General features: G+C 46.5%; 1 protein-coding gene across 2 annotated transcripts in view; it reads right to left on the reverse strand.

Annotated features, from left to right (window-relative positions):
- Nucleotides 1–6,767: 6,767 nt before the first annotated feature.
- LOC115085687 (E3 ubiquitin-protein ligase TRIM39-like) overlaps nt 6,768–12,870 on the reverse strand; it is a 106,090-nt gene continuing 99,987 nt past the window's right edge. For both annotated transcript variants that reach the window (XM_029591992.1, XM_029591993.1), the window contains exon 7: nt 6,768–8,291. In XM_029591992.1, coding sequence (XP_029447852.1) covers nt 7,750–8,291 — 542 coding nt within the window. In that variant the 3' untranslated portion in view covers nt 6,768–7,749. The remainder of the gene's footprint in view (nt 8,292–12,870) is intronic.

Here is a 12,870-nt window from a genome sequence, read left to right on the forward strand (position 1 = left end):
AAAAGAGACGGTTACACTAGCATCTATCTACAGCAGTTCAATAAAGCTTTCCATCTCCAGTGTCTGCTCTCTATGATCAGCCTATCACTGTGGTTCTCCACGGGGCCCCTCCTTATGGGAGGAGTCATCTCCACAGTGACCAAGGGTCCACAAATGCCTCAAAAACAACAGTAGGATTAAATGGACAATTTTCTCAGTGGAAGGAAGTAGACAGTGGAGTGCCTCAAGGATCTGTATTGGGACCCTTACTTTTCAATATATTTATAAATGATCTGGAAAGAAATACGATGAGTGAGGTAATCAAATTTGCAGATGATACAAAATTGTTCAGAGTAGTTAAATCACGGAGGAGAAGGAAGTGAAAGGAGTGGCAAGAGAACTGCTCGGTGTACAGGGGGGTAAGGTTTTGATATACCTGGCCCCGAAGGAGCTTCCGAAGCCACACCCTCCCGAGTGACGTGAGGACCGGTGGGGTTCTTTAAAGCTGATTAGACTGTGGGGCATCACGACTTGGCTCCGACTTTGCTCTGGACTTTGATCTGGATTTGAATCTTCTTACTCCTCCACAGAAGGGTCAAAAATTATTCCAAAAGGAGGATTCGTGATGGTAAGCCCTCAATCTATATACTTTTAATAATATGCCTCATACGAAGCGGAAGGGGCGACTGAGGCCTGAGTCCACTGCCTCTGCCCCAAACACCCCTTCTCAAACGAGAATTGAGGATTTTTTCATCCCGGCTGCAGCCTCAACACCTGGAGAGAAGTCTACAGAGGGACTGGGCATGGAACAAAGCCTGTCCTTCATGGACAACCAAACATCTCTGACCCCAGGTGCACCTGTAATCCCCCCACATCCAAACCTAGGAAATTCACAAGAGCTCATTCAGGACCCATTGCTACAAGTTCAAGGGATCATGGACGCAGAGGGAGGTCTTGAGGAAAGTACAAGGGACTCATTGAAGGGTTAATGTTGTTGAGGTGATTAATGAAATTGTGAATGAGAAAGTGGTATTAAATGAATATTCAACAATTGGAAAATTTAATAAGATAAAGGAACAGGATGGGGGAGATGATCCGGCAGGGGAAATACAAATGATTTCCGAAGCCTGCCGAGCAGGGGTGGTAAATGCTGGCATAAAATTACCCAAATTAGATAAACCTAATATAATCACTTTGGAGTCAATATGGAAAACAATAACAACACTGGAGAAATCAATTACTTTATTAGCTAGATCAATGAATAATTCACAAGATATGATACAATCGATAGAGCGAAAGGTAAATATATATGAGAAACAAATTAAGGATATTACAGATAATATCAGCTCAAGAGGTGCAGACCACATTGATTCAGTCAGAACTTATGTTAAGAAGGAGATTAGAAAATATGGAGAATCTGATCTGAATCTGACCCCGTGTCTCTGCACTTACAGATCCAGTTCTGGTTACAAGTTCCCAGCTGTATCCTGTGGATTATGTGATGCAGGGAGTGTACATCCCTGCCTGGTCTGAATCTGACCTCTTGTCTCTGCGCTTACAGATCCAGTTCTGGGTTACAAGTTCCCAGCTCTATCCTGTGGATTATGTGATGCAGGGAGTGTACATCCCCGCATGGTCTGAATCTGACCCCGTGTCTCTGCACTTACAGATCCTGTTCTGGGTTACAAGTTCCCAGCTCTATCCTGTGGATTATGTGATGCAGGGAGTGTACATCCCCGCATGGTCTGAATCTGACCCTGTGTCTCTGCGCTTACAGATCCAGTTCTGGGTTACAAGTTCCCAGCTCTATCCTGCGGATTATGTGATGCAGGAAGTGTACATCCCTGCCTGGTCTGTCTCTCTATATTATATCACACAGCATGGGGTTAGCAGCAGCCTCCACATAGGAACTGAAGTTCATTTCAGGCTCCCTTGAGCTCTCCCGTGATTGATGCAGGAGTTATCCGGCTTTTGACTGGTCGCATGCTAGACAGAAAGAGAAGCAGCAACTCTTGTATTGTATTCAGGGAGAAAACTCTTCTGCACCGCGCAGAACAAACAGCGTAAGGAGCTTTCATTCTGAAGAGATGTTAGGGAACGAAAATGAGGCATAAATCCATACAGCAAGGAAGGGGAAATGATAATGCAGGCTACTGCTGGGGATTTGCAAGCTGCCCCCAGGATAAGGATGACCGACTTCTGCGAGGGATTTACTGCAGTTCCTTCCCTTCCTGGAGCACTGGGCTTCATCTGAACAGCATCAGTGCACACTGCAATAAACAAGAATCTATATTCACTCCAGGCTTCCTTTAAATTTAATGCAGGAACCTTTGTGAGGCACCTAAAGCTCTCCAACCTCCGAGAGTCCTGGAGACCACATACTGTACAGAGAAGCTAATAATAGTGTAATTTGGCATGGAGGGACAGGATCCCGGCACTGCTTCGTGTTTTGGACAAATCTCAGACCAGCTCGCTCCTGTTTCCACATTGTAGATTGTACCTGGGCATGCTGGGATTTGAAGTCCCTTGTACTGCCATAGAGCCATGCAGGGCTTTTGTGAACCGTGGCTGACGCTTGCCAACAGAAGTTCTCATGGAGTAAGGATCCACTGCTTTTTATGTGCAAAACTTTAGAAAATTTACCTGCAAGTGAACTCCCACAGCAGTGATCGTCAGTGTGAAATGGCAGAGACACAGTCCCTATCAGAAGACAGGCATGAAAGAGCGTCACCTCCCCTCCTTCCTAACAGCTCTCTCTTCTCTCTGCCTCTTTTTTTTAAGTCCCTAGTCCCCACTATCGATAGTACTTCCATTCCTTCATCTCTAGGCTCTCTCTCCTTCCTCACCATCCCTCTCTGCTCTGTATCCCACTCTCCCCTCACTCACTCCTTTCTATGCCTCCCAGCCTCACTCCCTCTGGGCTCCTCCATTCCTGCATCTCTGTACTCTCTCCCCCTCTGCTCTCCATCCCTCTCTCTGCTCTGTATCCCACTCTCCCCTCACTCACTACTTTCTATGCCTCCCAGCCTCACTCCCTCTGGGCTCCTCCATTCCTGCATCTCTGGGCTCTTTCCCTGCTCTGTATCCCACTCTCTCCCTACTTGCTATGCCTCACAGCCTCTCTCTTTCTCTGGGTCCATGCAGCCTGTGGATCCCTCTCTCCCCACTCTCAATGCTTTTCTCTTTCTCTATGTTTCCTTCTCACTTGCCAGGGTGTGTGGCTCCTGAGTTTTTGTACTTTGCAGTCTCTAAGCTGGAAATTGCCATCTCCAGATCTGTCTCTCTCCCTTCCAATCCTATTTTTCCGGAACCACTCTGCTTATCTCTGTCTCAGCCCTCCATCCTCCCCTGTCTCTTTACCTCATCCCCCCTTACTCTCAGCCATATGTCTCACCTATTCCTCCATGTGCTCTGTCCCAGATCAGGGAGGCAAGAGACAGGACAGAAGTCAGACACCTTATAAAGAATCTTGGAGAAGGCAGCAGCCTGGTTACTGCACTCTCACCATGTCACTGAGACCCCTCCTCACATTCACAGCTCTAACCTCATCACTGTCACTCTCACTGTGTCACTGAGACCGTTCCTCACACTCACAACTCTGATCCCATCTCTGTTACTTTCACTGTGTCACTGAGACCCCTCCTCACATTCACAGCTCTAACCTCATCACTGTCACTCTCACTGTGTCACTGAGACCGTTCCTCACACTCACAACTCTGATCCCATCTCTGTTACTTTCACTGTGTCACTGAGACCCCTCCTCACATTCACGCTCTAACCTCATCTCTGTCACACTTACCTTGTCACTAAGATCCCTCCTCACATTCACAGGCTCTGATCCGATCTCTGTCCCTCTCACTGTGTCACTGAGACCCCTCCTCACACGCACAACTCTAATCCAATCTCTGTCACTCTCACCGTGTCACTGAGACCCATTCTCACATTCACAGGCTCTAAATCCATCTCTGTCATTCTCACTGTCACTGAGACCCCTCATCACATTCACAGTATCTGATCTCATCTCTGTCACTCTTACCCTCTCACTGAGACCCCTCCTCTTATTCACAGGCTATAATCCAATCTCTGTCACTCTCACCGTGTCACTGAGACCCCTCTTCACCTTCACAGGCTCTAATCTCATCTCTGTCACTCTCACCGTCCCCGAGACCCATCCTCACATTCAGAGGCTCTGATTGTATCTCTGGGCCACTGATACTTACACTATTTTCTTTTCAAGTCTACTAAATCATTTTTAAATTGTGATTTTGTAATTGCTCTTCAGTGGCTCACCACATAGAGCAGAACAGCTCTGGAAAAGTATTGCTTTCTGGAACACAGGTTTGAGACCACCTCCAGGGAAAAGCAATTTAAATTAATAAATAATTTTTCACCAAACTGACACCCATACAGGTGGAGGAGCAGACTATTTAAAAAGGAACCCAGAAAGAAGATTTAAAAGATCCCTAGACTGGAGAAGAGCGGTGGTGATCTCACTTCACAAGAGCGGAAACAGAGACTGGTTAGCCTCACCTCAGTGGTGGGAAAAGTAATGGAGTCGCTGTTAAAAGAAGGAATAGTGAGCTATCTACAGTCAGAAGAATTGCTGGACCAGAGACAGCATGGATTCACCAGGGGAAGATCCTGTCAGACACATCTGATAGAATTTTTTGACTGGGTAGTCAAAGAATTGGATCAAGGAAGAGCGCTCGATGTCATCTACTTGGACTTCAGTAAAGCTTTTGATACGGTTCCGCACAGGAGACTGGTGAATAAAATAAGAAGCTTAGGAGTGAGTGCCAAGGTGGTGACCTGGATTGCAAACTGGTTGACGGACAGATGACAATGTGTGATGGTAAATGGAACTTACTCTGGAGAGAGCGGTGTTGAGCGGAGTGCCGCAAGGGTCGGTGTTGGGACCGGTCCTGTTCAATATCTTTGTGAGTGACATTGCGGACGGGATAGAAGGTAAGGTTTGTCTTTTTGCGGATGACACTAAAATATGCAACAGAGTGGACACTCCGGAAGGAGTGGAGAGAATGAGACAGGATTTAAGGAAACTGGAAGAGTGGTCGAAGATATGGCAGCTGAGATTCAATGCCAAGAAGTGCAGAGTCATGCATATGGGATGTGGAAATCCGGAAGAACTGTATTCGATGGGGGGAGAAGGGCTGATGTGCACTGGGCAGGAGAGAGATCTTGGGGTGATAGTGTCTAATGATCTGAAGTCGGCGAAACAATGTGATAAGGCGATAGCTAAAGCCAGAAGAATGCTGGGCTGCATAGAGAGAGGAATATTGAGTAAGAAAAAGGAAGTGATTACTGATTATCCCATTGTACAGGTCCTTGGTGAGGCCTCACCTGGAGTACTGTGTTCAGTTCTGGAGACCGTATCTCCGAAGGGACAGAGACAGGATGGAGGCGGTCCAGAGAAGGGTGACCAAAAAGGTGGAGGGTCTTCATCGAATGACTTATGAGGAGAAATTGAAGAATCTAAATATGTACACCCTGGAGGAAAGGAGGAGTAGGGGTGATATGATACAGACTTTCAGATACTTGAAAGGTTTTAATGATCCAAAGACGTCAAACCTTTTCCATTGCAAAAAAATCAGAAGAACCAGGGGTCACGATTTAAAACTCCCGGGAGGAAGACTCAGAACCAATGTCAGGAAGTATTTCTTCATGGAGAGGGTGGTGGATGCATGGAACGCCCTTCCAGAGAAAGTGGTGAAGACCAAAACGGTGAAGGATTTCAAAGGGGCGTGGGATAAATACTGTGGATCCATAAAATCTAGAGGATGTGAATGAAGAGAAGAGGCATGGGGGTGGCTTGAGGGAATGATGGCTACTACCTGGAGATGAATATCCTTATTCATTAATGCGACTCCAACACTGATCTAGGAAGAGGAAATGACTCCAACATTGATCTAGCAAGAGGAAATGTGGAAAAAAAAGAATTTGCAACCACATAAAAGCAGGGGAGTAGCTGGCTTGTTACGGCGGTTACTACCCCAAACCAAAAAATACCTGATACTTCACTTTCAATGCAAATCCAGCATAACTCTCTGCTTCAACGACAGGGGAGGAAATTTGACAATTCACACATATCCAGCATAGCTCTCTGCTTCAACAGCAGGGGAGGAAATTTTGACAATTCACACATATCCAGCATAGCCCTCTGCTTCAACAGCAGGGGAGCAAGTCTGATATTTCACTTCAATGCAAAGCCAGCATAGCTCTCTGCTTCAACAGCAGGGGAGGAAGTTTGACACTTCACGCATATCCAGCATAATCCTCTGCTTCAACGGCAGGGGAGCAAGACTGATACTTCACTTTCAATACATAGCCAGCATGGCTCTCTGCTTCAAGGACAGGGGAGAATGAAGAAAGGTTGATCTATATTCAGGCAACAATCAACAAGGACTGAATTACACAGTCTGAATAAACAGATAAGAATGGGTGTAGCTTGCTTATTGCGGTGGTTAATACCCCTAACTAAATTAAGCTATTTAACTTAGATGCAGTTCCAACACTGCTCTCTACATTAATGGTGAGGGTGGAAGGGAAATAGAATAAAAAAAAAGGTTACTAAGAGCCAAGAGAAACAGATAAGTATGTGAGAGAAAAAAAAAAGTGTGAAAGCTTGCTGGGCAGACTGGATGGGCCATTTGGTCTTCTTCTGCCGTCATTTCTATGTTTCTATGTTTCTATGCTGCAATAGTACCTTTTCTTCACAAAATTTGCCCAGCTCTAGAAATCCCATCACATATTACATACAATAAATCTGATCATCATAGCTCACACGCAGTGCTCTCTGATTTATTTCTTCACTCTTGTTTACCGCTCATTCAGAGAAATCTCTGGTCGGTGCCATTTATAACTAATATATCCAAACCGAAGCAACATAAAGCAGCAAATCCACAGTAATCTTCTGGTTAAAATGAAACCCATCACATAAAGAATGAAGGAGAAATTTCTATTCAGCAGAAGGGCATAGGAACGTATAGGTCAGGTCTCTTACAAATGGCTGAGATGGAAAAAGACAACACTTCACCTTTGGATGAAAGGACTGATAATTTGCCTTTAATCTCCGCTCTCTGGTGCTAAATCCCTAAGCTCTGAGTGAAGCTTTTCCTCACTACCTTGACCGTTGGCACTTGGAATAAAGACTCTGAGGTGGACTGAGGACTTCTATTTGGTCTATTAATCTGGGCCAAAAGTTGTAAATACCTCGCTCCCTCACCATACGCAACCTTAAGCATTGAGCACATTCCCTTAAACTGGGCTCTTATCCGGACTGGTAACAATGTGGAGGCTGCACTAACTCTCCTCGGGCATGACAAAATTAGCCTTGCTGCCGTATTTGTAACTGGGAACCCCAGCAAAAGCGCACTGCAGTAATCTAACATTGGTAGCAATCGAACCCAGCCCTCCCCCCTCAGAATTCTCTTTAGTTATCTGAATTTTAAAAATATCCTTTTCAGAAGCGTTGAGAGAGAGAGAGGCATCAAGTTGCAGAAGTCATCACACCTCCAGATTAAGCTATAATGGGCGCATTGCTGTACCCTCGTCCTGATGTAAGACCATTCCATTGTGCCACATTTAAAAAGGGATGGGTGTCTCCGAAACCACTGCACCAACACAAGATGAGCCCAGCTCTAGAAATCATGCAATAAATCTGATTGTCTCCCTCTGATCCATCAAACGCTTTCATGCAGATCTGCACATTCATCATCTCCCAGATCTCACATCACAGCCCTGAGCCCGGCTCTCTCATTCCCAGGCTGGCACGGGGCGGATTCTCAGAGCTCCGGCGTTTTTACCTCCTGTGTTGAGATCCAGATAGAAATAGGGCCGGAGTTTCTCAGTGAAGGTGTGAGTGAAGGTGAAGAGATGAGATTTCTCATCTGCATCGTAAAATGAGACCTTTCCTGCCTGATAGTCCAGGAGGATCCCCACTGCCTGGGGTCTCACTCTCAGGGTGAGGAGGGTGGGGGAGGAGGTGCAGGCCTTGTATTCTCCATCCCTCAGTATCACTGCCCAGTATCCATTCTGAGGTGTTAGTGTGATATCCCCCTTCCTGCTCACAGAATCTTTACAAACTCCCAAATCCCAATCAGTCTTGTCTCCCACCTCCACCTCCCAGTAATGTCTCCCCGAGGTGAAGCCCTCACGCCCCAGCACACAGACACAAGTATCAAATCTCTGGGGAGAGTCAGGCAGCTTCTGTCTTGTGTCTCCGTGTCTGACGCTTTTCCCATCCTCAGACAGGACGAGCTTAGGATGAGCAGTCTCAGGATCCAGAGTCACATCCGCTGCAGGGAGGAGACACATTAATAAACATGAGCACTCACTTCTCATTGGCTCCTCACACACCCAGTTCTAACCCTCACTGAATGCTTCCTCACTCACGTTCATTAAGAGAAGCTCTGCTATTGGCTATCACTCACTGACAGGCTTGCAGAAAACAACATTCTTATTGGCAAATAGATCTGTTCTCCATGCTATTGGTCTCACAGCTCTACTGAGTGAATGCATGAAAGAAAGATTCTGATTGGCTCATTCATGCACAGGCTGCATAAAACAAGTCTCCTCATTGGCTCCCCATACCACAGTGCAATAAGCTCAGCTTCTTACTGATCCCTGTAGGGCTGCAGTGCTCCTGTAACTGATGAGTGATTAGCAACGGGCTCCACTGTGCAATTAATTACACAGGCCCTTTACCCAGTGGCTTTCTTAAACTTTTTCATCTTCTTCAAAGGGGCCCTGAGCAGCTCCTGTAATCCTGAAGCTCTTCAACAATAAAGGATGGGCCCAGTTTTACTCACTCACTGCAGAATCTGAACAGAATGCAAAGCTCGGGATGTGTCTATCTGTAGCTGATGCCATCAATAAGTAAAGATTATCAGTAACCAGTGAATTTCCAAAGGAAGGATTATATCAACTACAGGATGAACCCATCCTGAGCTTTGTAGGTCATTTTCCCTCTGCAGTAACTGATTCTATAGAAAAGGAATTTTAACCTGGGACTAACAAGACAACCACATGCAGCTGAGCTGAAGAGGTTGGATTTGTGAACCCTCATAAGAACATAAGAAATTGCTATGCTGGGTCAGACCAAGGGTCCATCTGAAGAGGTTCAATTTCGGGACCCCCCCTGAAGTACGAAAGAGCAACTGAACATCTTCCGACTAATCATGCCAGCAGTGAAACGCACAGCCATCTTGAACATACTAATATTTGCAACGCAAATGATACGTAATGCGTAGTGACGCAGTGACGCACTAATTTGTAACGTAACTCCATTTTGGAATAATACTTTGTATTGTATTAATACGAATGACAATGTAAAATGTCTAACACGTCAATTAAATGACGAAACAATAGTCTGATCTTAAGCTACACCTACTAGAGGACCACGCTAGCTAATGCTTGTTCAGCAATTTGTGAAGTGTTTGTTCAGCAAAAACCAGAACGCATGTGTGAAAGATAAGAATTGTAAAGTGCATAAAAGTTTGCTCCGGAGGGGGCGTGGCATGCAGTTGTACTGAGCCTTTGTCTTAGCTGCATCTTGCTGGCAATAAAAGTCTATCTTTACGGATCAGTTGTCTGGACCTCCTTACTGACTAAAAAGAGACGGTTACATTTGGCGAGCCAGCCAGGAGGTACCGGGGACGCTATTTTAGCCCCCCAGTTGGTCCGGTAGTTTGGTGGCGGAGCGATCCCCCAGACGCACCTGGTGAGTGGCCACCGCTGAGTTCAGCGATCGGGTTTCTGAGGGGACCGTTCCACAGAAATTCTTCTGAGACCTCTGGGCTGGTGATCTGGAAAGAAGGCTTTCGTGACGATCGGAAGAACCCTGCAGGCGAGTATTATGGGAATGATGGGAAAAGTGAAGAATAGCTAAAAGAGTAGCAAATAACCGGTCCATCCGTGAGGGGACCGAGGGGGCTTTGATCACACCCCAAGCGGTGGTTTGGTAGGAATTGCATTCCGAAAGCCACGCGCATAAAAAGAGGAAAAAGAAGTAACGCGTACGATAGTGGGAATAGGTTTCTTGTTGTGTGAAAGAGAGTGAATGGCCTCGCAGTTCTAGACCGGGCGACCGCGTTCTAGTCGGGGCAATTGTGACCCTTTTGTGTCTGACGGATACGGACCCCTTACCTATCCGTCTTCCCTTCCCTCCTTTGTCTGTGAATTCTATCCTAATGGGAGGGGGCTATTCAACTCCACTAAAAGTTATGACGGAACACTATAGTGAAGTGTTCGATAAACGTAAATGTACTAAGCCCGGAATGGTTCAGCGATGCACCCATAGGTGGCCCGGTTTGTGTGTAAATTGGCCTCCGGAAGGAACTTTCAATTTCCAAACGGCCACAAGGGTCTTGAAAATAGTTGAGAAAGAAGAAAATCCGGGTTGCCCTGAGGATAAGCCATACATAACTGCTTGGATTGCAGTTATCGAGAATCCTCCGAAGTGGGCAAAGAAGTTAGTGGAGGGAGCCGCCCTCGTAATGGTGGCGCAAGTAAACAAAATGGGTGACCGGAAGTCCTCAAACCGGAAAAGAAAGGGAAGGGCGGCCATCTTAGGAATAAAGGACCATGCGTCATCTGCGGCGGCCATGTTTGTAGTGCAAGGGAACACACTGACTCAAGAAAAAAAAATTAAACCCCTGCCGCCTGCAGTATTGCCTGACGCAGAAGATCTTCTGCCGCCACCCTATGCCCCTAGCTGCCCTCAATCGTATAATGCGCCACCAGATCCCCCAGCTCCCGCCGCTGCCCAAGTTGATCATGAAATAATGCCGATTCCCGAAGTACGGCTTGAAGCGGAAGCGGCGGCGGCAAAAGTTGAAGACGGCGGCGAGTCGTCCGTATCCGGCGGCACTCGCAGTAAAACCCAAGCCGCAAGTTTACAACTACCAATTAGAGAAACAACCACCGTAGTTCCCGTGGTCCCTACTGAAGAAAACGAGTATAATACTACGCAAACTATAAAGTTGTTTACTTACATACCTTTCACTTCCAGCGATCTTTTTAACTGGAAACAGCTCGGCCCCTCTTACGCTGATAATCCAGATCAGATGCTAGATTTTTTACGAGGAATTTTTGCAGCCCATAACCCCAACTGGGCTGACATTCGGCACCTCGCCTCCATCCTTTTTACCACCGAAGAACGCCGACAAATACAATTAAACATGGAAGAAGCAGCTCGGCTGGGAGCCGGGTCAGACGGTAATCCAGATGAAGTAGTGAGAGAGCATGCCCCTGTCGCCGATCCCAACTGGGATTTCCAGACGGCTGCAGGGCGAGCCAGCATTGCTGCATACCAAGTCGCCTTTCTCGGAGCTTTAAAGAAAGGAAAGCAGAAAGTCATGAACATGGGAAAGATCCGCGACGTGGTGCAAGGAAAAGACGAAACTCCTGGAATCTTTTTGGAGAGATTGATGGATGCATATCGGCAATACAGTCCGTTCGACCCAGAGGACCCCAAAAGTCAGTCCGTCATAGTAATGAGCTTTGTCGGACAATCCTGTCCCGATATCCGCCGGAAGCTACAGAAATCAGAAGGATTTGAGGGAATGACTATTAGCCACTTAAAAGCCATGGCTGACAGAGTTTATGTAAACCGAGAGCCGGACGGAGACAAGAAAGAAAAGAAAGAAAGTAGAAAGTTAAGAGAAAGTGTTAGTTTGTTAGCTGCAGCGCTGGAAGAAACGAATTTCGGAAACTCGGCTAGGCACTATCAGGGATATCCTGGGCCGAGAGGAAGGGGCAGGTCACCCTCGAGGGGACCGCCCAGAGGACGAGCTAGTAGAGGAGGATCGTTTAGGGGTGGAAGGATGCCGTTAGGAGCCAATCAATGTGCATTCTGTAGACAAGAAGGACACTGGAAGTCTGAATGCCCAGAGTCCCTGCAAATGAAGCAGGAAGGATATACTCCGTCCAAACCAAAGGAAGCTGAATGGCAGATGACTGTAGGAGAAACCTCTAGCGAAGACAGTAGTGAAGCATGACTAGAGAAGGGAATTCTTCCATTCGATCCCTTAGTAGAAATCAAAGTAGGAACTGAGACATTTAAGGGATTGTTAGATACCGGAGCACAAAGATCAGTCATGACTACCGCTATTACCACGCCCACTTCGAAAAACATTTCTATTGTAGGGGCCTCTGGAAAGCCACTTATCGCTCCCTTTCTTCAGAAACGACAAGTCCGGGTGGGAGGACAATTAGTATCTCATCAGTTTCTTTACGTCCCGGGATGCCCAGTTCCCCTCATAGGGAGAGACCTTCTTTGTAAGTTAAGAGCCAACTTACAATTTGAATCGACAGGAGAAATAAGAGCATCCTTCGCTGATAATCCAGTCTCTCTCATCTGTCCACTCCAAGAAGAATGGAGATTACATCTCCCCATAGTCAAACATACCACTACGCACCGATATGGAGAAAACACCGTCCTCAACGAAAAGCGCAGACAGCTAATGGACAGTATACCTAAAGTATGGGCTGAACAAAATCCAGGAGGAATAGCCATCAACGCTACCCCTATTTGGATCGAGATGAAACAGAATGCACAGGTGATAAATCAATCTCAATACCCCATTCCTTATATGGCCAGACAAGGAATTCAGATACACCTGCAAAGATTGTATGATTTGGGCATTCTCCGGCGAATCCGATCTGCTTGGAACACCCCTCTGTTGCCAGTAAAGAAGCCTGGATCAAATGACTATCGACCAGTACAAGACTTAAGAAAAGTGAATAGTCAAGTAGCAGATCTAGTAGCCCTCGTGCCAAATCCGTACTCAATCCTGGCTCAAGTCTCTCCTGCATCAAAGTGGTACAGTGTCATTGATCTCAAAGATGCCTTCTTCTCCGTCCCGGTGGCGGAGG

Source organism: Rhinatrema bivittatum, chromosome 2 (genome assembly GCF_901001135.1).
Source record: "Rhinatrema bivittatum chromosome 2, aRhiBiv1.1, whole genome shotgun sequence".
NCBI lineage: Eukaryota > Metazoa > Chordata > Amphibia > Gymnophiona > Rhinatrematidae > Rhinatrema > Rhinatrema bivittatum.